The following is a 26,468-nucleotide window of genomic DNA, read 5'->3' as shown; positions in this document are numbered from 1 at the left end:
TGAGCTCCTGGCTGCAGCCTTCCACCACTTCCATCCAGTAAGTTGGCAGCCTATCAGCTTGGAAATAGAGATAAATTACAGTGAGGTCCTGTTTCTAAGTTCATGTTACCCCTGCCTTGACTCACCTTATGGCACCCATACTCTGCTGCCTGGTATCCCCATTAATATTGGAACCCTTTATTTTTAGGGCCTCATGCAAAATGCAGATTCTTCTGATTCGCAACCAAATAATGACCAGCACCCACAGTCACTGTCTAACAGCATACAGTCAATGTAAAACCACAAGGCAGCAGGTAGGGAGATGGGAATATAAAAAGAACAAAAAACAAAGAAAAATCTATTAAGGATTAAACATGAATTAGGAAGTACATTCATGGTGAAATCTAAACTTCGTGAGTACTTAGTTTGGGGAAAGTTATTGATTTAATTGCACAGAGGTTAGTTTGATCCTTGGATCCTAGATTGTTAAGGCTTGCTGTCAACACCAGGGAATGACTTTCCTGTTTTATTGAGACTACATTTAAGGTCAGGCATCACACAGTTCGGAATACTTTAATGGCACACGGAGAATCATTGACCAAGTCTCAGTCTCCTCGGCCCATGCAGTATTCTGTTCTACTTTACTAACACAATGCTGTTCCGATGCTGGTAGGCAAGTGTATGTTATTCTAATATTTTTTATTATGAAAATTTTATTTTACAAAGTTGCTACTGTAGAAAAGAAATATTGGCTTCAATTTATTTTAGGTTTTCTACAATTAGTAGTAACAGTTATGTAGTTTCCTAAAATTATGAAGCTGCATAAAATTGAAATGTCTGTATAAAATCAAAGGTGGACATCAAGTTTAAATCAGTAATGATGTCGCCTATGACAGCAACACAATACCTTGAAAGATGAATATTGTATACTTTAGAAAAGTCTAATGTATGTTACTAGGATGCATTTGGTGAGATGTGAATGTTGAAACGGCTTGTGGACCAAGGTGAGCAAGAAGTCAGCCGGCTGCTCTCCTCCTGACCCTACGAAATAGAGTGAAAAATTTGACCATCTTTGGAATCTGCTGGCTAACCTACTCCACAACAAGCCCAATGCAGGGGAGTGGCTGCATGGTGCATTTCATCAACATTGCTCTGCAAAAATTTTTCCAATGGTCCCATATTGGTTAATTTACTTGGACTTAATAATTAAGAAGTTCTATTAACTTACATTACAACTAAAGCGAGAGAAAAACAGATGTTTTGCTTTTTAACTGGTTCTAAACCGATAGCCCAGAATATTGCTGTCAGTAGCAAGACTGTCAGTAATCACCATCATAACTAATCTGAAACTAAAAGCAACATTCAGAGTCTGTATAAGTCTGGGTTAAATGCAGAAATACTTGCTTCCAATAGGGTGCAGTGTTGAACTCATCTGCAGGCAAGTATAAAATCTTTGAACTAATTAGAATTTCATCATCTATGCATGAACTCATTGTAAAAACCGTTAAAACGCCTTGTGAATTATGTGTAACTGGGCTTTTACCAGTCTACTATGTTTGTAATTATTTCTTAATAGTTTCATTGACCTTGAGAAGCTAATCTTACATTTGTTGAATGTCAATCATTAATGAATGCCATTCACATAGTTTTTAATTATCATTTTTAAATGTTTACGAAACTTCAATTTCTACCCTAATCCTATTGCATGATTTTATTTAGATTCAAGAAAATTCACAGCATTTTCTTCCCTGTTTTGCTATCTGCGATAATACTTCAATCTGGTTGCCTGAAAATCATACTCGGTCATCTCTGCTTCTGGACTCCTGACAACTCCTTAACTTTTTGATACCAGATTCACAGTGACATTGTGTAGGGAAAGGTCCTGATCACAGAGATCGCTAGATGATTGTGGGCAGCTTTGCCTATGGTTCGTGATGGAGGCTACCAATTCAGCACAGATCATAAAATCAGGGTCAGACTCCAGATAATCAGAACCAGGAATAAACCTAAAATAGTGATAATGGGAACTGCAGATGCTGGAGAATCCAAGATTATAAAATGTGAGGCTGGATGAACACAGCAGGCCCAGCAGCATCTCAGGAGCACAAAAGCTGACTAGTATTCCGCATGCAAATGGCCTCAAGGCCTCCGCTTCTTCCTGTCCCGCAGGACCGACCAATCCCCCTCCACCGACACCCTCATCTGCCTAGCCGAACTCGTCCTCACCCTCAACAACTTCTCTTTCGATTCCTCCCACTTCCTACAGACAAAGGGGGTGGCCATGGGCACCCGCATGGGCCCCAGCTATGCCTGCCTCTTTGCAGGTTATGTGGAACAGTCCCTCTTCCGCACCTGCACAGGCCCCAAACCCCACTTCTTCCTCCGTTACATTGATGACTGTATCGGCGCCGCCTCTTGCTCCCCAGAGGAGCTCGAACAGTTCATCCACTTCACCAACACCTTCCCCCCAACCTCAAGTTCACCTGGGCCATCTCCAACACATCCCTCACCTTCCTGGACCTCTCAGTCTCCATCTCAGGCAACCAGCTTGTAACTGATGTCCATTTCAAGCCCACCGACTCCCACAGCCACCTAAAATACACCTCCTCCCTCCCACCCTCCTGCAAAAATTCCATCTTCTATTCCCAATTCCTCCGCCTCTGCCGCATCTGCTCTCACGATGAGGCATTCCACTCCCGCACATCCCAGATGTCCAAGTTCTTCAAGGACCGCATCTTTCCCCCCACAGTGATCGAGAACACCCTTGACCATGTCTACTCCCTTGTTCGCTCCACACTGCCCTCCAACCCCACCACACCCGGCACCTTCCCCTGCAACCGCAGGAAGTGCTACACTTGCCCCCACACCTCCTCCCTCACCCCTATCCCAGGCCCCAAGAGGACTTTCCATATTAAGCAGAGGTTCACCTGCACATCTGCCAATGTGGTATACTGCATCCATTGTACCCGGTGTGGCTTCCTCTACATTGGGGAAACCAAGCGGAGGTTTGGGGACCGCTTTGCAGAACACCTCCGCTCGGTTCGCAATAAACAACTGCAACCATTTCCACTCCCCCTCCCATTCTTTAGATGACATGTCCATCATGGGCCTCCTGCAGTGCCACAATGATGCCACCCGAAGGTTGCAGGAACAGCAACTCATATTCCGCTTGGGAACCCTGCAGCCCAATGGTATCAATGTGGACTTCACAAGATTCAAAATCTCCCCTTCCCCCACCGCATCCCAAAACCAGCCCAGTTCGTCCCCTCCCCCCATTGCACCACACAACCAGCCCAGCTCTTCCCCTCCACCCACTGCATCCCAAAACCAGTCCAACCTGTCTCTGCTTCCCTAACCTGTTCTTCCTCTCACCCATCCCTTCCTCCCACCTCAAGTCGCACCTCCATCTCCGACCTACTAACCTCATGCCACCTCCTTGACCTGTCCGTCTTCCCTGGACTGACCTATCCCCTCCCTACCTCCCCACCTATACTCTCCTCTCCACCTATCTTCTTTTCTCTCCATCTTCGGTCCGCCTCCCCCTCTCTCCCTATTTATTCCAGTTCCCTCACCCCATCCCCCTCTCTGATGAAGGGTCTAGGCCTGAAACGTCAGCTTTTGTGCTCCTGAAATGCTGCTGGGCCTGCTGTGTTCATCCAGCCTCACATGTTATAAACCTAAAGTAGTCAGTTTAGCCCATTACACTAATTTACAGAAGTTCAATGAAGGAAAAGCCAAAACTGCTTTGCACTTCCATTGAAGCTGTAGCGTAAATGTAGCCAAGAAACAAATGCAATAAGTTAGATGACAAAACTAGCCTCATTAAGTTCACTTCTGACAATGATAGTTTGGAATAAGGAGAAAGCTGGCTCATTCTGATGGCGAGATTGAATGTTTAAGCTATTAAAATTTATTAATGATTTTATTTAATATGACCTATGATTTGCAAATTCCATTTACTGACAATTAGTTTCAGTGAGGCAATCTAAATTTTAAAACATAAAATGTTCAAAAACTCAGTCTACTTATTCATTGTTGCACAATTGTGTAGCAGCATTTACAATTGCTTTCCCCGGATTGTTAATAGAAAACTCCACATTACTGCATTATGTAGAATTACAGTGTAAATAATTTGTTTAATCCATTTAATAATACATTAGCATTCTACATATCCTCTTCCCCTTCCTTATCAGCTTTCCAGAGGGACACTTTGGCTACTCCTCCTTTATTCCCAACACATCCCCACCCTCTGTGGCAACTTCCCATGCAATTGCAGAAGGTGCAACATTTCTCTGTCTACCTCTTCCCTCCTCACTATCCAAGGTTCCAAACACACCTTCCAGGTGAAGCAGCGATTTACCTGCACCTGCTCAACTGTAACCTACTGTACTCACTGCTCATAATGTGGTCTCTTTTACACTGGGGAGGTGAAACACAGTCTGCGTGACCGATCTTAAGCTTCCTGTTGCCTGCTGCTTCAACACACCAACATGTTCCCTGGCCAATATCTCTTCTCAGGCTTGCTGCAGTGCTCCAGTGAAGTTCAGCGCAAGCTGGAAGAACAGCATCTCATTTTCTACTTGGGAACCCTGCAGACTTCAGGACTCAAAATCAACTTCAATAATTTTGGATTTGAATACTTTTTCCCATATTCTTTACCCAATCCTCTCCAGGTCTTGTGAAGACTTCAATGATATTAATTTATTGAGTAAATGTTGCTATATAAACATAAGTCTTTCCTTTTCCTAGACCTCATCTTTCAGCAACGAACGCCAGGGAAAGGTAGTGAGCAGGAGGTGGTCCTCTTGTGATAGCCAGTTGCAGAGGAGGATGTGATGGGCATAAACTGGAACTCAGCAACCCTTGCCACTGAGAGATGGAGAAATGGATGTCTCCTGGTTATCTGGTTACAGAATTGGATGTAACATAGCACATGGCATTAAATATTCAATCATGCTGACTTGAAATCAGCAGTCAGTGCATGGTGATGATCCAATACAATTACGCCTTGGAATCCTTTTATCCTGTCATTTTTGATCCATGTCTCCTCTCCCGCCGATCCATCAGCCATCTCTCAGAAGGGCATGCAGGAGGTGAGTGAAGACCCCGCAAGGTAAAGATGCACCGTCTCAGGACATGTTTGATATGCATGCAGCTCGGATATACAAATCATAGACAAGACAGCGAAACATATGGTTTTGCAGTGACACAGTGAAATGCATATCACATGTTAGCTGAATCTGATGTTGCAAACAGGAACAGCAATGAATCCTTTAGGGTCTGCTCAGCCTGATGTCATGCTGAGCGTCCAAGATCATCAATGAAGAGGACAGTTTGAGAGTAGCAATGGGAAATGTGTGATTTCAAAAGTCTTTCAGGCTGCAATCCTCACCGCTGGAGAATTTGGAGGAGTCCACATTTATGATGAATGCATGGAGTCTTGTGGGGGCAAGGTGGCTCAGTGGTTAGTATTGTTGCCTCACGGTGTCAGGAACCCAGGTTCAATTCCACCCTTGGGCGACAGTCTGTGTGGAGTTCGCACATTCTCCCGATGTCTGCGTGGGTTTCCTCCGAGTGCTCCGGTTTCCTCCCAAAGTCCAAAGATGTACAGGATGTGTGGATTGGCCATGCTGCTAGGTGGATTACCCATACGAAGTGCAGGGTTACAAGGATAGGATCAGGGAATAGTTCTGGTTGGGATGCTTTTTGCAGAGTTCGTGGAGACTTGAGGGGCTGAACAGCCTGTTTCCACACTGTAATGATTCCATGATTGTTGAGCCTTCACACTGATGGCTTTAACCATGGAACGCCTCTGCATGGATAAATAAAAACGCAGCAGACAGCCAAGTGCATGCTGGCCTTGAACACTGAGACTGCCACATTATTGACGATTGATGCAAAGCTTGTCATGGTCATTCAGAACCATACTGATACAAAGCAGAACACTTTCTTGCTGTTCACTAGCAGTAAAGTTTAGGTAGGCCATGAGACAAAAGATGGAGAAAGAGGTCACACAAGTGGGAACTTCACTCAAAGCTTTCCTGTTTCGGGTGCCTTGCCCCACAACCAAACTCCATCCTATAACCAGAGGAATGGGATTGTGGGAGATATAGCAGTTTGCATCAGAAATTGGCTTGCTGAAAGAAGGCAAAGGGTGGTAGTTGATGGGAAATGTTCTTCCTGGAGACCAGTTACTAGTGGTGTACCTCAAGGGTCGGTGTTGGGTCCACTGCTGTTTATCATTTTTATAAATGACCTGGATGAGGGCGTAGAAGGATGGGTTAGTAAATTTGCAGACGACACTAAGGTCGGTGGAGTTGTAGATAGTGACGAAGGATGCTGCAGGTTGCAGGGAGACATAGATAAGCTGCAGAGCTGGGCTGAGAGGTAGCAAATGGAGTTTAATGCAGATAAGTGTGAGGTGATGCACTTTGGTAGGAGTAACCGGAAGGCAAAGTACTGGGCTAATGGTAAGATTCTTAGTAATGTAGATGAGCAGAGAGATCTCGGTGTCCATGTACACAAATCCTTGAAAGTTGTGACCCAGGTTGACAGGGCTGTTAAGAAGGCATACAGTGTTTTAGCTTTTATTAATAGAGGGATCGAGTTCCAGAACAAAGAGGTTATGCTGCAGCTGTACAAAACTCTGGTGCGGCCGCACTTGGAGTATTGTGTACAGTTCTGGTCACCGCATTATAAGGAGGATGTGGAAGCTTTGGAAAGGGTGCAGAGGAGATTTACTAGGATGTTGCCTGGTATGGAGGGAAGGTCTTACGAGGAAAGGCTGAGGGACTTGAGGCTGTTTTCATTAGAGAGAAGAAGGTTGAGAGGTGACCTAATTGAAACATATAAAATAATCAGAGGGTTAGATAGGATGGATAGGGAGAGCCTTTTTCCTAGGATGGTGACGCGAGCATGAGGGGGCAAAGCTTTAAATTGAGGGGTGAAAGATATAGGACAGATGTCAGAGGTGGTTTCTTTACTCAGAGAGTAGTAAGAGAATGGAACACTTTGCCTGCAACGGTAGTAGATTCGCCAACTTTAGGTACATTTAAGTCGTCATTGGATAAGCATATGGACGTACATGGAATAGTGTAGGTTAGCTGGGCTTCAGATCGGTATGACAGGTCAGCACAACATCGAGGGCCGAAGGGCCTGTACTGTGCTGTAATGTCCTATGTACTATGTAACCACCTCCTCCAGACAGAACTCTGTATTTTCCAATACTGAGTCGACCCTGCACAGATGCACGTGAGGCAATCTTTGATAACAGGCTCACAGGTTTTAAACCCTGAAGGACATTGGCCAAGACTATCTAACTAAGAGGAGGGATCTAAGCATTCTGGTCTGCAAAGGGAAGTTGACCATGTCTTAAACTGAAAGTGTTGATATGTATTATGGTACTTTTCCCAATGGAGAAAGTGACATAACACATCCACAACTACATAAAACTATGCGGGAAAGCTCTCCTCTTATGTTCTGGGCTGAGAGTTAAATATTCCATAATTTTTAATTATAATAAAAATGGACCTGCTATTGACAAAAATAATCTAAGCAGTTGTTTCATGTCATTGACAAACAGGCAACCAGCTTTGAAATGGAACTGAATGTCACCTACAGCTTTCAAAGAGGTGACCTGGTATTTCAATTTCAGTTGACTACACTGATAACACTTCTGGAGCTATTCTTTGATAAATAGGGCTATTGTGATGTTTGGTGTTTCAAAATATCCAGAACTATTTTTTAAGAAGGGGCTATGTTCACGTTTTAACTGACAATTTTAGAAAATTAACAAAGGAACTTTCTATGAAGTAACAGAGAAGGTTGATGATGGTAATGCTATTCATATATTATATATGGACTTCCAAGTGGCATCTAATTGACTGCTACATAACCTACTGGGAAAAATGTAAAGAGCTCGTGGAAGACAACTGATAGTAACAACATAATTGTAGAATTACCAAAGTGGTAGAAAACAGAAATAAGCGACTAATGGTTGATTTTAGTATGGTGGAAAGTTTATTGTGGAGTTCCCCAGGGCTCTGCTCTTCCTTATATATATTTATGACCTGGACATCTATATAGTGAGCACAATTTTAAATTTTGCAGGTGATACAAAATTAGGGGGTATTTTGGACCATGATTGGATTGTATAGAACTTTGAAAGGGCATAGACAGATTGGTAGAATGGGCAGACCAATATGAAATTTAAAGCAAGGAGAAGTGAATCATTTTAGAAGGAAGAATGCAGACAGTCAATATCAAATAAAGGGTACTGAAGAGGAAAAAGAGACAGAATAAGCTTTCTAGTAATCACAAGTACATAGCTCTGGTTTGAGGATGTACTTACAGGTGGAAGATATGAATATCTTACAATAGGTCTTGATAATATAATCACATGTATTTATTTGAACATGATTGAGTAATATAGTAATGTGTACAAAGCTGGAATGTAGATTATGAGACTACTGTTTGATAGCAATATGTGTAAATGTGTAATGTTTTGATTGGAAATTATAATTTATAGAAATAGCTGTTTGGAACATTGTTTTCAACAGAAATCATGTAAGGCTTTTGTTTTTGGTAATACAGCTTGAGCAGTACATCATCTTTTGACATGCAAAACTCCCCTGTATGCATCAATAAAAGTTTAAACGAAGCAAACTAACTCTCGTCTGGTCTACAGAGGAAACAAAGGATTAAAATCACACTTTCAGGTACAATTCAGGGTGTGGGAACAGAGGGGCCTACATCTACATATATATAAAATGTGGAAAGTGGCAAGATGTTGTCAGAAAACTTAAGCAAGTATATACCACGCTGAGCTTTAATAATGGGGCACAGAGTACAAAGGCAAGGAGGTAACAATAAACTTGCATAAAACACCAATTCAGTCTCAATCAGAGTCCAACTGCATTCAAGTCTGGGCACTAAACAGCAAGAAAGATGTGAAAGCATTGACACACACACAGATGGTTCTAGGGATGAGGACCTTCAGTCAAGCATAAAGATTGGAGCAATTGGAACTGTTCTATTTGATGGGCAGGTCGAGTGGAAATTTGATAGAGGTTTTTGAAAATCATGAGCTGTCTGGACAAAGCAGATTGGGGGAAACTATCCTATGAGAAGAAGAATCAAGAAGCAGCCAGAACCAATGTGAGTGTGTGTGTGTGTGTGTGTGTGTGTGTGTGTGTGTGTGTGTGTGTGTGTGTGTGTGTGTGTGTGTGTGTGTGCACGCACATATATAGGAGTGGGCCCTTGAGTCTGTTCCATTATTTGATAAGATTGCAAGATTGTAACCTCTGCCCTCCTGTCAATCTCCCATACCCTGTGACTGACTGACAGTCAAGATTTGATCTATACAGGAAAATCTTCTTCACACAGTGAGTGGCTAGTTTCTAGAATGCACCGCCTGAGAGAACGTTAGAGGCAGTTTCAACCAAGGCGTCCGAGAGGAAATCGGTATCCCTGTGGCAGGACCACAGGAGGAAGGCAGGCTCGTGGCACAAAGTGAACTGCATTCTCAGAGACATTACTAAAACAAAAAGTCCCGGCCTCCCCTGTGCTGTAATCTTTCTACAATTCTGACTTTGATATTGTAAGTGTATAAGTATTTATAAACAGCTTAACCACTTGAGGAAAATTCAATTTTTCTGTTCAGGTTTTATGCAAGAGTTTTTTTTCAGTATGCAATACATTTGCATGTAACAATTCTATTAGAATGTCAGAAGCTTTATTTTAAATTCCTATTGCAAAGATAACTTGAGATCCGTCTTCAGTACATACTGATGAGTGGCCATGGAGAATACATGGACTGGCTATGGAGAATATGTGGACAGGCCATGGAGAGGACATGGTGAATGTGAGGGTTGAGGGTTAATGAATAGAAGCTATGTTTGTGAGATGTCCTAGCAAACCAAGACAGCCCTTACAACCAGCCCACTTGGTACTCACATTCATCTGACGCTGCCTTGGGATTTGGAAAACCCAAACCTGAACTATCCAGGAGGTGAAGAGATGAAGGGTAGACGAGCAGAGGTGAGTTTTTAAATTTGGGAAACGGTCTAACTAACATTTTCCAAGCCCAACAGATGAAAATATGCCATGTACCTTCCAAGTTTCCACGTTCAACATACTGAATTAAAATGATGCTGATAACATTGAGGGACGGCTTGAGACTCCTCAACAACATTTCAGATGACTCGCAATAGATTTGCTCACTGGAGAGGCTATTGTTGGGTGCATTAACTCATGCTAGCTGCAGCTGTATGTGAATTCCCTTTGTCCAGTGGAGTAACAGGGGGCTAAGGAGAAAGCTGGTGTCCCTCCTGGATCCACAGTAGATTGAATCAGTGGATGATCTGAGGGATCGCAGCTATGAAGTGTAGCAACTGAACAAATCCAGCGAGTGAAAGCCTAAAAACCCAGGCAAATGAGCAGATGTCAGATCTCAGTATTTATAATGCTCACACCCAGCAAGCCCCTTTCTAGTTTTACCTTCTTTCTCTGTCAGGTCCTGGGAAGGCCAAAAAACAAACATACACACAATTAAACTCAAATTCTGAGTTAAATGGACAAATGATGAGCACCTTACACATTTAAACGAAAGAACTGCCTGATCTCTGGGGGATTACTGTACCTTATAGATCATGCTTGGATTAAGGGCAGAGATTAATTTGTCCCTGCCACCTGCACAGGAGCTCACACGCTCTGCAAAGTTGCATTTCATTCCAACATCTCGAGTATATTTTCAAGGAAAGATTGTTGAGGAGAGGGTGATTGTACCTTTCATCCTATAGTCTGGAGGCTTTGAACCAGCCATGTTACAAACTGTTACTATAGATTGTTTTCACTGTCCGTAAATGGCAATGAGCTATGATCTGAGACATTCCAAATGGTACTAAAACAGATCAGAGCAATTCATAATCCTGAGCCAATATTTCCCATTCTACAGCAACATATTTTCTAATATTACAAATGGTCTACTATTAAAGTAAACAAAATATAGCCCAAACGTACAATGAAAAGGATTAAGTACAGCTTAGCAGTGAGTGAAACATAACTGAGCGATTAAAAAAGCACTTACATTTCTGTAAACTCTAGTGAAGCAGTAATGGCTGAACTGCCTACCAGCACAAATGATCAGTGAACAATGTCTAGGCTACTGCAAGATCCACTTTCATATCTGTTATCGTTAAAAAACGCACATCAAACTACATATATAACGCAGAGGTGAAGTTTTAATAAAACAAAGCTATTTATCAAGCTAGGTTTTGTGAAGAAAACAACAGCTGTACAAATAGGACAATTCAGCCCTACATTGCAAATGCCATGCTCCATCAAAGGTTTATTATACTACATGCAATTACAATTGCTGAACCACACTTGAACCAGACTAACTAGATAAGTTGCGAAATGTACCTGGGGAGCTCAGACTGAGAATCAAGATTGACATCGCTGCCAGAAGTGGCCTGGGATTCACCTCTTATTACATTGTCCTGAGAACTGAGGATAATTGTTGAAGCAACTGAGGGTAAGAGATGGCATGTGTAGGTTTCGATGGTATTGCCATCTGCCCCTTCCTGTGCTTCACTGTCAGGATTGGCTCCAGCAATATTTAGCTTCTCCCAGTATTGCTGATCTATCTCCGTCACGGGGCCAAAATGCACAGAACGTTGACAGCTTCCTGAAGAACTTCTCCTTGCCCTACGGCAGGAAGGATTGTCTTGCGTTGTTTTTTCTACTTCAATTTCAGATATTGGCTTCACTTCGGAAACATTTTTATTTGGCTTGGAAGTCTCCTCACTGGAAGGTGTTGTGGAGAATAACGAAGATCAGAAACAGTCAACATAAAATCACTAGTCACTAGCTTGTATTGTTTAATAATAACAAGAGTCACTTTTTTTTAATGAACATGGATAGCTTTCTACAAAAAAACCCCTGAAGAACAAATACTTAAATGTGCACTGACAATGCCAAGGCATACAACGCTGTGGGCCAAGTGTTGGGAAATGGGATTCGTATAGTTGGGTGTTTGTTTTTGTATGGCGTTGACTCAATGGGCCAAAGAGCTTTTTTTCTGTGATGTAGACTTCTCAGACTCTTCGACCAGGACAGTGTTACTTAGCCAGTCCTTTGTACTCTGAGGACATTAGGTTATTTTATTATGAATCCTTTGGCCATTTTAGCAATAAAAATGAGTGTCTGGAATTGAAGGCTTTCATCCTGAATTGGTAGGAAATGTAGAAGAAACATACCAAAACAAAAGGAGCAGAAGTATGCCATTTGATGCTTTGAGCCTTCTCTAAATTCAATATGATCATGGTTGATCATCTAACTCAGTACCTTGTTGAGAGGCAAGGCTGGATCTTATAGTGGTGTTGAGCGTCCTGACAATGGCATCTGGCCAGTTAGATACTTCAGGATTATGTCCTCAGCAATCATGCACTGGGGCAGGCAAGAAGTAGACAACTCATGGGGCTGTAGGTCCAGTTGCCATATTTAAAGGAGAACTGGGCAGACATTCTTTCCCTTCAACTAGAAGTGTTACTTTGGTTGTGAATGGATGCCTCGAGGTCCCGTGTTTCAATAGCAGCAACAACAGGAGTATCCTCCTGGCACCAAAAGCTTTGATCTGTGGGCAGTTCTATACTTTGCAATGGCCACATCCTAGTTTTCACCTGCTCCATTATGGATATAACCAGACTCAAACTATACTTCAGAGAAGCCTGCATATTGTTGCAGGCATGCTACTGGACAGTCTCACACTGAAACTTAAAGCTTGACACCATCACTCTGCACCCTCTTTTGACCTTCCATCATCAATCTTCAGTCTCATGCAACACTCTTTTGCTTGCTCACTATTATCTCCAACTGGCAGGATCTCACCATTGACCTTCCCTCAACAACCTTGAAATATCCCACAATTGTGATTGATCTGCTGTCTATAGATATTGACCTTCATGACACAGTCTGGCTCCCTCTGTCTACCATGAACTCTCATGGGTCTGCCATGACCAAAGATCCTTCTCTCGAACAGCCAAGGCCTGATGCTCTCGGACAGGCAACACTTAATCTCAATGCATCGCCGCTTCTTCTCTCATGGTCCCACAAAGCGTCCTAAGAGAAACTGCTACGGAGTCCAATTCCACCAAGAAGACTATGTCACCTGATGTATGCTGCATTTAACCAGTCGTGATCCTAGAAGGCATGTGTTTCTTCTTTACTGCTCAGATTTTTTTCACAGGTACTGTTTTACATGGCAAAGTTGTATTTTAATGAATATGCAAGCATGCTAATACATTTCAAATTGGTTCCCACTACTTATTGTCAGGAAGCTTGAGCCCACTTCAATCAATATTAACCTTAATTGCCTCCTAATATCTCACTGTTCAAAGCTGAGATTTCACTTCCCACGCAACTGTTTGTACTCGCCCAATTCATTATCGCTGCTGGTAGTGACATAGTAACCTGCCCAGAGAGTAGAAAAAACGGCTATGTACTCAAATTAGCCCAATACAATTACTAGTGCCCCCCACACAGGATCTATGTGGTGGTGATGGCTTTTCACGGCATTTTTCAATTATTTGGATTATAGATGAATGAAGGATATATCCAAACATGCTTTTGAAACTAAGCAAGGTAGCACAAATAAATAGTGTAGATGGGGACAGAAAGCTGTAAAGGGGCATTGATAGATTAAATGAGTGAATAAAATTGGGGCAAATTAAAAACGTTGGTTCAAAGAAAAATAAATTTGAACATTTTCTAAATGCTGGGAAAATTGGAACTGTAGTTGGGCAAAAATACATAGAGGTACAAACATAGGAACAAACAGAAACCAGCTGACAGGCATAAAATGTCATTTAAAAGGCTGTTACAATGTTGGACTTTTCTCAAGGAAGTTAGAATAGAAGGGGTAGAAATTATGTCACAGCTGCATGAGGTTTTCAAGAGATCCTACTGGACTAGTTTATTCAGATCTAGGGATTGCAATTCAGGAAGGTTTGGGGGAGGGTGTAACACATAGATTAACCAAAATTATACCAGAGCTAAAAGGATTAAGTTATGAGGACAGGCTGCATAAAATGAGATTGTATTTGTTGTACAAGGCGTTAGGCTCTGAAAGGGTTAATGCTGAGGAGTGCAGTAAGCATCACCCATTCTGATGACATCATATAGACTTGGGTGGGATCTTGAAGGAGAGGGACCTACCATTTAGGCTTCTCTCACAGTCTCAGGAACAATGTAACATAAATGATTGCCATCATGCAATAAACTATATTATGTGTATATATATATATATATATATATATATAAAACATTTATATATGTGTATAAAAATCCTGTTTACGAGATAAGCATCTACTTCTTAGAGTGATTTTCCTCTCCACACTAGAGTTACTATGCCCGTTAGATCCCAGACTAAAAGGAGGATGATGGCAGAAAATCTACCTGACAGATGTTTCTCCAGGGAAAGTGTGAAGACGATCCAACAAACAATAGACTCTATCAACTGTAGAAGCTTAATTTAGTTGCCAATCTTATCATTATTCAAGTACCTGATAGCGTAATAGGGAGAAACTATTTTCTCTGGCAGTGGTGGAAGGTGGAGGGGTAGGGGGCAGGTCCTGTGAGAACAATTGGAATATCTATAAAATTACATCTAGTCTATTCAAGGGTTGATGTCCAAAGCTGTTGTACACAAGAAAGGTTTATAGAAATCTGGAAATCTCTCTTCCAAAAGCTTTTGAGGCTAAGTTAATAATAAATTTCAAAAATTTAGTTCAACTAATATCTGTCAGGCAAACGTTTATGGCTTTCAGAGCCAGGTTGAATAGATAGTATTAAGATGCAGATTACCCATGATTTATTTGAATAGTACAGCAGGCCTGAGAGGCTGAATGGCTTACTCCTATTCCACAGGCTGTAAAATTGTACCTTATATCTGCCTGCATACTGACTCAATGGATAGTTTTAATTCAAACCTCGCAGATCTGAGTGTTAGTAAATAAAGTTCCATTTAGTTCACCATTAACAAAATTTCGCTGACTGTCCTTGGTAAGGATGAAAGGCAGACAGAAATAATGTCAAAACGTCACCATCAATGGAAGGAAAGTAAGGAACAATACCCTAAAAATGATTGCTTGTCTTCAGGAAAGCATTGAACAATTTTAATGCGAATACACAGCAAAACTGTCAACAATCTTCCTTAACAGTATTGTTCATTAGCCAAACCTGATCACACCAGGATGATAATTTTAGTCCACAGACAGAACAGCCACCTACAAACAAATGTAGGCAAGTTTGTGTTGTACTGCCAAACATACAAAGCATATTTAATTCACTTAGTATTGTTAAAAACAAGCAAACAAATGATATTTTCATCCTAACCAATATGCCAGGATTAAAGCATTTATCCCAGGATGCTGCCACCATCCTCCTTTTAGCCTGGGATCTAAAGTGGGGGGCGGGGGGGTGGTATACTAACCCACGGCAATACAGTCTCCCACAGGTCAATTACTGGTAATTTTGATTTTGTTTTAAGGTAGGATTGGTACTCTATTAAAAATATTTAAGGCCAAATAATATTGTGAGATGTATGTAAACAAGCTACATATTTGTATTTTCTTTGCTTCTTAGAGGGTCAGTGTATGTACGGGAAAGAAGAAACGTAAACACTATACCACTGATATTGCATAATAATATAATGAATTTGGCTGCATAAATTGAAATAAAATTTGCAACAATTAACTGAGGTTCTCACACAAGCAATTATCACGTTTCCAAGTGATAGTTTGAATATTACAGAAGTACATATTATTCAGTCGTAAAAAATAGCTGAAGCAGGAAACATGAAAACAGCACCTCTCTATTCGAAAAAAACAGCACAGAAGGCGGGTAACAACCTGGTGTCAGTGGAGAGCTGAAGCTTCTGCCACATTTCCATATCAGCTGATGTGATCGAGGAAGGACTGAAGGTATGAGGCTTTTGTCGACCAGTAAAGCCAAACAAGGCCTTTCGCCGAGCCAGGTCATCACGCTCTATATCTGGGCCTTTCAGCCTCTCTTCCACTTTGGAGTCAATCTCCTGCTGTGACTTCAGGAGCACACTTGCTTTTTGTGGGACAATCAACTCACTCTCTGTAACTTCAATATGACTTTGGCTGAACAATTGTATGTAGGTCAAAGGAGGAAAAAGCACAGAACATCAAGTCAGAAGAGAGAAAACAAATTGGTAAGAAGAGAAGTTTTGTGGCACGTGCTGAATTGCAATAGATTAGTAAAATATGGTGGGAATAGGTGGCAGCATAGCTATTGCAGTGTGCATTATTGAGAATTAAATGATGTGAGTTTGTACAGAAACAAGAATGTATGTGAAATTAACTAATATAGCAAAACATTATTTTCTGACGGGGAAATCTAGAACATGGAACATAATCTTAGGAATTATAAATTATTCCATTCGGGAGCAAAATCAGGAAGCATATTTTCACAAAGTGGAGTAAAATGCTGGTCTTAGATGTTGAATCAATTTTCAATTTTTAATTGATCATCTGTTGTTGGCTAAGAACATGAAAGGGCATGGAGCAGTGGCAGGTAAATAGAGTTGAATACACGATCTAATTGAATAGAACAGCCTTGAGGAGGTGAATACTCCACTTACTCTGGTCACTATATTCATGAAAATAGTGTTTTTTTCATGTAAAAGCTAGGTATTCGTTCACAACTGTAAACTTGCATGGCCCACACATATCTGCAGTAACTCTCTTAGCCAGCATTGGTTATGCATGAGTGTGGAATTAGGGATATATCAGCTAAATATAATTCGCAATCCATATGAAGATTTTACATTATGAATTGGAAACAGAATACAAAACTGGGTGAAGTTTTATATGACTGAATGGCCTACACTCAAAAGGGAAACGTAAGTTCAAATGAACATGCAACCGTGGCATTTCTCCTCCATTGCATATGCATCTTTAGGATGCACTACAAACCTACGGAAATTCTGATGAAACTTTTTGAATATTTCTTTAATATATTTGGGACGTTACACTTTTTGGTCCATAAAACAAATGGAAATAATTGCATAATTTTCAACCGCCAACCACCCTGTTCTCAAAACACCCAGCAGATAAAAATAGCAGAGAAAGCAATGACTGTCGCTTTGACTGTCAAGCCCTCCCTGATGTAACTTTCAAGTGAGCATTTAAATGGTACTCACTCCACTTATTTGCAACAACTGGTGAGAAGGCACATTCCAATCACGGAATCTCAAAATCACAGATGGATTACAGCGAAGGAGGGCATTCAGCCGTCATGTCTGCACTAGCTCTCCAAATGAGTATCATGACTTAGTACCATACTCCTGCCTTTTCCCATAGTCATGCACATTGTTTTTATTTAAATAACAGAATTACACAGCATTAATCATGGCCAGGAGCTTTGTTGGGGGGGGGAACACTTAGGAAGAATGCTTCACCTAGACCCACATAAATTTTTACAACTGCCTGTGGGTTGCTGGATAGGCACCCCACCCATGAGCCTTCCCTCAGTGTTGACTCGAATTAAAATTTGCCTCCCACTAGTGAACTAGCCAGGAGCATGAATTGATCATTGAATTAATTGGGCAGTAATACAGCTACACTACGGAATTCATGCTCATCCTGATGGATTGTTCGGAACAGGTTCCTCCTCTTACTCTCAAATTGTCTTTCAGTGCTAAAGGGTTACAAAATAGAAGCAAATTCCTAAAAGAAAACTGAAGCTAGAAACAACTTGAGTGTGCCCAGTGGATACACGAGTCAAGTAAATAATGCTGCCTTCCCCATTTTAAAAAAGATAGTGAAACACACAAAGAGGAAGGGGTGAACACTAACGAGGTGACCAAAATCCAAGTATACAGGATATGAGTAGATAAAAGCATAGGATCCATCAGATTGTGACAAATGACTGTGATCCAGTCAGCCAGTCACAAGGTTAAAAAAGCTTACACATTGCACCATTTCTCCAGCATCTCCATTGCTTTCTCTGCTAAATATCTATCCAGCTTACTGATGAATTTTTTGAAATTACAGTTTACATTTTAACTGATGTAGACTTCAAGCAGCCTCACTGCGCACTCAATGACCACTCAATGGTCTAAAGAAAGCTTGGTCCATCTTGAAACTGTGTTAGTAAGCTGTGACCAAAAAAGTTGTTACGTAGATTTTAGGGAGGGATAGAGAACAGGAGGGCAGCTACATTGTCGGAAAGATACCAATTTGCATCTAATATAATGCACACCTGTCCATTTTCTGCTCTTTACTCTGTGAAGCTCTGACAGCCTCATTTGCAGATTGCTTAATACTCTCCCAGCGCTCCCTATCCTTTTTTGTGCATGGTCCAGGTAAGAATTGATTGACCGCAACTTTGGACTTGCACTGATGCACCTGGGCTTTTCTCAAAGCGAGGTCGTCTTTCTCAATATCTGGAACTTTTTGTTCTTCCTCCTCAGAGTCTGACTCATTGTCCTGATAGCTTGTCAAAAATGCATTCTCCCTGCGGAGGATGATATCTGGAGTGGTTTGCCCACAGCTTTCATCTTGCCGCTTTTGTCTACCATAAAGAGGCAAAACTTGTAAATATTTATCACCCAATAGAAATAAAAGCATTTTTCACAGGGTAAGTGCAAAGGCATGTGCTGTTAGCTGAAAAGCTTTTCTATTCTATTACTATAAATGTAACTGTCAGTGTTTTAATTTTACTCAGATGGATTCTTCATGCATGTTTCCACGCTGTCCTTTATAACTTGAGTTCCACTTTCATGCATGTTATTTTATTCCACATTGGCACTAACAAAACAATATTCAAAAAATTTAAAGTGTTGGAGGTGCCTTGCACCAAGTAAGAGGTTTAGGTGAAACATGAGAGCAAATCACTTGTGTTTTCCCATGTCTTGATTACAATTCTGCATCCACAATTTTGTGCTAAGTTGTATGTGATGGCTTGAACATCTTGAAAAATTTTAATCTTGAATTTATTAGAACACTATTGCATCACTTACTGCTCAGCTCATACCTAAACAAATGAAGTGTCTTAGTAGAAATTGATGCAATGATTAATAACATCACTATTGTGGTGATTTTTTTTGTATGCATCAGTTTGTATACTGTCAGAGCCAGCACTTGATGTGAGCTGTAGCATTTAGGGAAAAAGTGCAAAGTGCATACTGGAATACTATATAATTGTTATCGCATAGTCATGGTTAAGGGAAGGGTAAGGCTGTTAGCTCTGGCATATAGCACCTTGGCGGGGTCTGGAGGGATGTAAATATGTAATCCTGTATGATTGGGTTTTTGAGGAGGTGACTAGGTGTATAGATAAGGCTAGTGCACTCAATATAATCTACATGAAGGCAGACAAACAGGAAGCAGGAAGAACACAACAAGCCAGGCAGCAGGAAGGAAAAGTCAATATTTTGGGTATTACCCTTCTTCAGGACTGGATGTGGGGACATAGAGAGCTGCAGATAAAGAGAAGTAGGGGGATAGTGGAATGGTGGTGATTGGTGGGCACTGGTCATAGATATGACCTGGTTGGTCGATGGGAGGGCAGAATCTGGTTGGTGGCTGGAAGGAATAGCCAGAAGGTGGAATGGAAGGGAGGAGGTGGGGCTGGAAAGGGAACCGGGGGATGGGTGGGAAGGTTATTTGAAATTAGAGAACTCAGTGTTGAGTTCCTCCGGGCTATAGGGTGCCCACGTGGAAGATAAGGCATTGTTCCACAAATTTACATTCCGAGTTGTTGTGACACTAGAGAAGGCTGAAGATGGACATGTTGGAGGGGAGTGGGGGTGGGGTTGAACTGAAATGGGCGGTGACTAGGAGGTTAGGCTGGCTGTTTTGGGCCAGGCCAAGGTGCTCGGTGAAACGGTCTAGTCTACGTTTGGTCTCACAGGCGTAGGATAAAATGTATCAGGAGCACCGGATGGAATAGATGAGGTTGAAGAAGATGCAGGTAAGCTATGCCTCACCTGTTTACGGCCCTGAATGGAGGTGAGGGAGGTGGTGTGAGGGCAGGTGTTGCATCTTTTACGGTTTCAGGGGAAGGCACGGGGGTGGGAGTGGTAGGGGGTGTGGTGCGAACTAAGGAGTGGCAAAGGGAATGGCTCTTGCAGAAGGCAAAGAGGGGAGGGGAGTGGAAGATGTTCCAGGTGGTGGGGGTCTGACTGGAGTTCATATGTGTTTGAGGCTGATACATTGGATGCTGAGGTTGATAGGGTGGAAAGTGAGGACAAGGGGGACCCTACGTTTATTATATTTGGAGTGTGAGGGTGGTTAAGAGCTCTGGAGCAGGGAATGGAGGAGGCACTGTGGAGGGCTGTCTGGATGACAGAGGGTGAGAAAAGTGTTGTTGAAAAACGTGGAGATCTGGGATGCTCGGGAGTGCAACATCTCCTTGTCAGAGCAGATGTGATGGAAACTGAGGAATTGGTATAAAGGGATGGAATTTTTGCAGGATGCAGAGTTGAAGGAGGTGTAGTCTAGGTAGCTATAGGAGTCTGTGGGTTTATAGTAAATGTCAGTCTGCAAACAGCTGCCAGAAATGGAAACTGAGAGGTCAGGAAAGGGAAGGAGGTGTCCAAGATGGACCAAGTGAATTTGAGGGTGGGGTGGAAGTTGTTAGTGAAGTCTATGAACTGCTCCAGTTCACCCTGGGAGCAGGATGCAGCAACAATGCAGTCATTGATGTAACAGCAGAAGAACTGGTGATCAGTTCTTGTGTGCGTACTGAAGAGGGACTGTTCGACATAACCAACAAAAAGGCAGGTACGGCTGGGGCCCATGCGAGTGCCCACTTCAACCCCCTGGATACGGAGAAAGTGGGAAGAAATGAAGCAAAGGTTACTGAGGGGGAGGACAAGTTTGGTGAGGCATTGGAGCGTATTGGTGGTAGGGCACTGGATGGGCCTGTTGGAGTGGAAAAACTGACGGCCTGTAGGCTGCCCTGTGAGAATAAACATGTACTAGGGCTGCAAGTCCATAGTAAAGATTAAGCGCCAGGGACCAGGGAACTGGAAGTTTCCAAAGAGGTGTAGGGTGTGGTTTGAGTCTCGGATGTAGGTAGGGAATGTCTGGACCAAGGGAGAAGAGAATGGAGTCAAGGTAAGAAGAGATGAGTTCAGTGGGGCAGGAGCAAACGCAGACGATGGGTTGGCCGGGGTGGTTGGGCTTGTGGATCTTGGACAGAAGGTACAACTGGACAGTGCGGGGTTGGGGAGCAGGTAGAACTGGGCAGTGCGGGGTTGGGGAGCAGGTTGAACTGGACAGTGCGGGGTTGGGGAGCAGGTAGAACTGGGCAGTGCGGAGTTGGGGAGTAGAATTTGCAGGTGGAACATGAACTTCAGTAATGCTTTAGACAAATTTCTGCATGGGAGAACCCTGGAATCCAGAAATATTTGGCAAATTCAATCCAAAATCAACCTAGTGGCAGAAGGCCAAGGGTGAGAGTTGAAGAATGTTGTTGTGACTAGAGGCCTGTGTCCAGTGGCAGAGCACTGCATTCACTGCTGGATTCTTTGTTATTTGTAATGGACATTACTGATCTAGAGATGAATGAAGGAGCTATGATCAGCAAGTTCACTCAAAATTTGATCATGTGGTAAATATCGAGGAGGAAAGCCTTAGACTGCAGGGAGAATATGGCTACGTTGGCCAGATGTGCAAAACAGTGGCAAATGGGATTTAATCCTGAAAGTATGAGTTGATGTATTTTGAGAGGACAAACAAGGAAATGGAGTAAACCATAATGAGGAGCACCATTGGAAGCACAGAAGATCAGCGGAACCTTGGTGTGCATTCCCATCCTTGACAGCAGCAGGACACATGGTTGAGAAGGTATATGGGATACTTGTCTTATTTGATGAGGCACTGAACAGGCAAGTTATGATGCAGCTGTAGAAAACATTAGTCAGATCAGAGCTAGGGTACTGTGTGCAGTTCTAGTCACCACACAATAGGAAGAGTGTGAATGCACTAAAGACGATGTAAATTAGGTTTACCAGGATGTTAGACAGATTGGAGTATCGAGCCTTGAAGTGAGACCAGATTGACTGGGTGTTCTTTTTCCCTTTAGTGCAGAGAAAGTTGTGGGGAGGACATAAATAGGGTAAATCTGACCTTAGTACAGGATCAATAACTAGGGGGCAGAGATTGAAGTTACAGTGCAGGGAATTTGAGGAATTATTTTTCACCCAAGAGGGTGGTATCAAGACCTCACTATCTGAGGCAGATATAGAGGCAGGAACCTTCATAACATTCCGAAGTCTTGGAGTAACACTTGAAGTGCCTTCTCTTTGAGACATTCACAGACATGCAGAGCTGGGCTGAGAAATGGCAGATGGAGTTCAACCTGGATAAATGTGAGGTGATGCATTTTGGAAGGTCGAACTTAAATGCTGAATATAGGATTAAAGGCAGGATTCTTGGCAGTGTGGAGGAACAGTGAGATCTTGGTGTTCAAGTGCACAGCTCCCTCAAAGTTGCCACTCAAGTGGATGAGGTTGTTGAGAAAGCATATGGTGTTTTGGCTTTCGTTAACAGGGGGATCGCGTTTAAGAGCCGCAAGGTGATGCTGCAGCTCTACAAAACCCTGGTGAGACCACACTTGGAATGTTGTGTCCAGTTCTGGTCGCCCTATTATAGGAAAGATGTGGAGGCTTTGGAGAGGGTGCAAAGGAGGTTTACCAGGATGCTGCCTGGACTGGAGGGCTTGTCTTACGAGGAGAGGTTGACTGAGCTCGGACTTTTCTCTCTGGAGAGAAGGAGGAAGAGAGGTGACCTGATCGAGCTGTACAAGGTAATGAGAGGCATGGATAGAGTCGATAGCCAGAGACTTTTCCCCAGGGCAGGATTGACTGCCACGAGGGGTCATAGTGTTAAGGTGTTAGGAGGAAGGTATGGAGGAGATGTCAGAGGGAGGTTCTTCACCCAGAGAGTTGTGAGCGCATGGAATAGTTTGCCAGTGGAAGTTGCAGAAGCAGAGTCACTAGTGACATTTAAGCGACTGCTGGACATGCACATGGACAGCAGTGAATTGAGGGGAATGGAGGTTAGGTTATTTTATTTTTGGATTAGGATTATTCCACGGCAGAACATTGTGGGCCGAAGGGCCTGTACTGTGCTGTATTTTTCCGTGTTCTATGTTACCAGGCTACAGGCCAAGTGATGGAAAATTGGGAGTATAGCAGATGGACGCTAGATGACCAGCATGGACACATTGGGCTAAAGGGTCTTTTTCTGCGCTGTAAAATTCAATAATTCTAACAACTCTAAGGGCTTAAGTCTAAAACGTTTGAGTCTCATTGTTGACTGCTACATTGAACTGTTCCAAAACATTAGCTTCATTCTTAGGAACGAAGGTGGGTTGTGTTACAATGTATTCAATGGATCACACAAAACAGTATGTGGTTATAATCAGTTGAAGAAGAAAACAGAAAAAGACAGAAGCATGTTCCATGCAGAAAAGAACTGTTAAGCTGTAAAGCTGAGAAAGCAACTTAGTAAATGAGTCTTGTGTGTCTGCAGCCTCAATGAGAGGGAAAGTGCACTGGGATGTATTTGTATTATTAATATTCAGGAAGAAGCTCTACATATTACTAGGTTTTCATCTCCAAAGGCCCAAGGTGCTTGAGCTGTCTTCATGTAACAAACTGATCTTCCCAAGAACCAACCTAGTGAACCTTCCCTGTACTTCCTTAAATGCAAGTACATTCCTCATTAAGAGATAACAAGGTGTAGAGCTGGATGAACACAGCAGGCCAAGCAGCATCAGAAGAGCAGGAAGGCTGACATTTCAGGCCTAGACCCTTCATCAGAAAATCTGATAGAAGCAGGCAGTGTTGGGTTGGGGAACAAGAGGTTGGAAGCTGTGGGTGGGAAGTCACCTGAGGTGATGAGGTTGTGGATTGTTGGGGAGATAACGATTTGGTGGTTGGGGACGGGGTCTTGATCAAGGAGGCGGTAGGAGGAGGTTTCGGAGAGTTGGCGCATGGCCTTGGTGATGTGGAGGTCAGTGAGCCATGCTACAACTGTGCCTCCCTTGTCCGCAGGTTTTATGGTGAAGTTGGGATTGGAGCAGAAGGAGCAAAGGGCTGCATATTCTGCAGGGGAGAGGGTGGAGTCAGTGAGAGGGTTGGAGCGGTTGAGGCGATTGATGTCTCGAAAGCAGTTGGAGATGAAGAGGTTGAGGAAGGGTAGGGGGCCTTGGGGCGGTGTCCAGGAGGAGAACTTGTGTTGGAGGCAGGAGAGGGGGTCAGCAGAGGGATGGTTAGGCTCACAGTTGAAGAAGTAAGCGCGGAAGTGGAGGCGGTGGAAAAACTGCTCAATCTCCAAATGTGACCGGTATTTGCTGATGGGGTGGCAGAGGGGGACAAAGGTGAGCCCTTTACTGAGGGGTGACTGTTCGTCCTCAGTAAGGGGGAGGTCTGGGAGATGGTGAAGACTTGGCAGGGCTGGGTGCTATTGTATCGTCTGGAGCTGCTGGCTATGGAGGCGGTGGGCAGAGCATTGTTGGCATCGGCAGTGGGCGGAGTTGCGTGGCTGTGGGCAGAGTTGTGTTGGTGGTGGGCAGTATGCCATCGGTGGTGGGCGGAGCAGGGTAGGAGGTGGCAGCAGCGGTGATGGTAAGTTTGTCCTCAGTGTCTATGGTGTTGGCCTTGGAAATGGAGGCGGTGGCACCAGCAGCGGTGTCATGGCATTCGCTGTCCCGGAAGTGGTGTACCCAGCGGTGGTGGATATGACATCATTTGTGGGTTCTCCGACAGTGGCCACATGGCCAACGGTGGCGGGCACATTGTGGGCATGTCCTGGGTACGGCTGGGGATTTGGGAGATGGAGGAAGCCCATTTTGGGTGGTAGGCACCAGTAAGTTTACTGTACTTACAGTTTTTAGTTTCCAATAAAGCTGAGTAGATTTGTGAGTTCAGGATGTGGATCCTATGAAGAATAAAAAACAGGAGAGGTCCTTTGCAGGTCTGGGAGAGAGAGGCTCTGAGCTGGGGTAGGCTGGATTGCAGTGCCAGTAGATGCCGGCGCATTGTTGCGAGTGTGCGTTTCAGGAGTTGCAGGGAGAAACGCTTCTGAAGGATCTCAATGTTCTGAATGTCGACATTGTCACAGTTGGGGAAAAATTGGGAAGGCCTGAGTGTGGACTGTAGTCCATTGGGGATGATCTGAAGAAGGATCTAGGCCTGAAACGTCAGCCTTCCTGCTCCTCTGATGTTGCTTGCCCTGCTGTGTTCATCCAGCTCCACACCTTGTTATCTCAAATTCTCCAGTATCTGCAGTTCCTACTGTCTCTGAAACATTCCTCATTAAGTAAGGAGACTAAAAATGTACACAGTTCTTCAGGTGTGATTATTCACAGGAATCACTTTACATCTTCTTACTTTACTACAAACACTGCTTCACTCTTCAGTTTACCTCCTGTGCCTTACACAAACATATTATATGCCTTCTACTTACTTCATGATTACAAACAACAAATCGGTCCTGCATAGAAAACCTGTGTACTCAATTTGTCATCCTGATGTCGTACACTAGGTCCCTGCCTCAAAAAACCACCCATTGGATAACGCTACATTCCTGTGAACAATATCAGGCCAATTCAGTTTGCTGTCAATTTTTTCTCATGAGAAGAATGCACTGAACCTAGTTAAGAGGCAGCTGCAACTGGAAGGGGATTGGTCTCCCTTTACATACTTGGTCCATGTGAAGGTTGTCATGTTGGCCTTTCTGAGCAAGAAGGGTGCCATGGCCTTTGCATGTGGCAACATTGGAAGAGGGACATTCAGACTTTCTTCACACCTTACCCTGTTTTTCCTTGCCTCCTTCTGTTTAATGTCATGACAAACTGCAGCTACTTTCATCCATGGACTGCTCCAAGAAAAGCAGGCCATCCTTAAAGTACACACATGGCAACATTCAATTTGACCTAGCAAGCACCCACTCAAAAATGAACACCATGTCTCTTTAGAGGGTAAGCTAAATGAGGAATCATCACATAGTGCTTTGACGTGCAGAAGCCAGGATTGATTGTTAAAGATGCCAGTTCACTGGAGAGCAAGGTCACATTAAAATGCTCTTGCACAGGGCTCAAGTACCGATCTCGATGAGGACAATACATCAGGAAATGCACTGGACTAACTCCCAGCAAGCGCACTCACATAAACCAGAGCACTGAAGAGTCTAATCCTACTGGTGTTAAGTTTCGCACAGAGCAAAGAGACCATTCTATTCAATAGTCCCCAATAAGACAATGGCCGCAGTGAGAATTCCATGGTTTCTTCTCCTCACCCCCTCCACTCCAAAGGTAAACCTATCAGATCACCAATGACTGTAGCCGAACTGCATTCCAAAAACAAAGTTCCAACACCAGCACAAAGTTGTAGTTAGAAGCCACTATTTGTCTGAAGAATTAAGAAAAGAGCCAACAACAGACTTAAC

The 26,468-nt window shown here is 43.1% G+C and overlaps 1 protein-coding gene across 13 annotated transcripts in view; it reads right to left on the bottom strand.

The window, feature by feature from the left end:
- LOC125451149 (LIM and calponin homology domains-containing protein 1-like) overlaps positions 1–26,468 on the bottom strand; it is a 375,919-nt gene that overhangs the window by 85,702 nt on the left and 263,749 nt on the right. For 9 of the 13 annotated variants that reach the window (XM_048527931.2, XM_048527949.2, XM_048527976.2 and 6 more), the window contains exons 10-12: positions 18,268–18,579; positions 15,888–16,145; positions 11,401–11,784 (exon numbers count right to left, since the gene is read on the bottom strand). The exons of 3 other annotated variants lie outside the window; for them this stretch is intronic. In XM_048527931.2, the coding sequence (XP_048383888.1) occupies positions 11,401–11,784; positions 15,888–16,145; positions 18,268–18,579 (954 nt within the window). The remainder of the gene's footprint in view (positions 1–11,400; positions 11,785–15,887; positions 16,146–18,267; positions 18,580–26,468) is intronic. One more of the 13 variants, XM_048528011.2, reaches the window with a different exon arrangement.

The sequence above is a fragment of the Stegostoma tigrinum genome, chromosome 1 (genome assembly GCF_030684315.1).
Source record: "Stegostoma tigrinum isolate sSteTig4 chromosome 1, sSteTig4.hap1, whole genome shotgun sequence".
NCBI lineage: Eukaryota > Metazoa > Chordata > Chondrichthyes > Orectolobiformes > Stegostomatidae > Stegostoma > Stegostoma tigrinum.
This window is presented reverse-complemented; position numbering and strand designations above follow the sequence as displayed.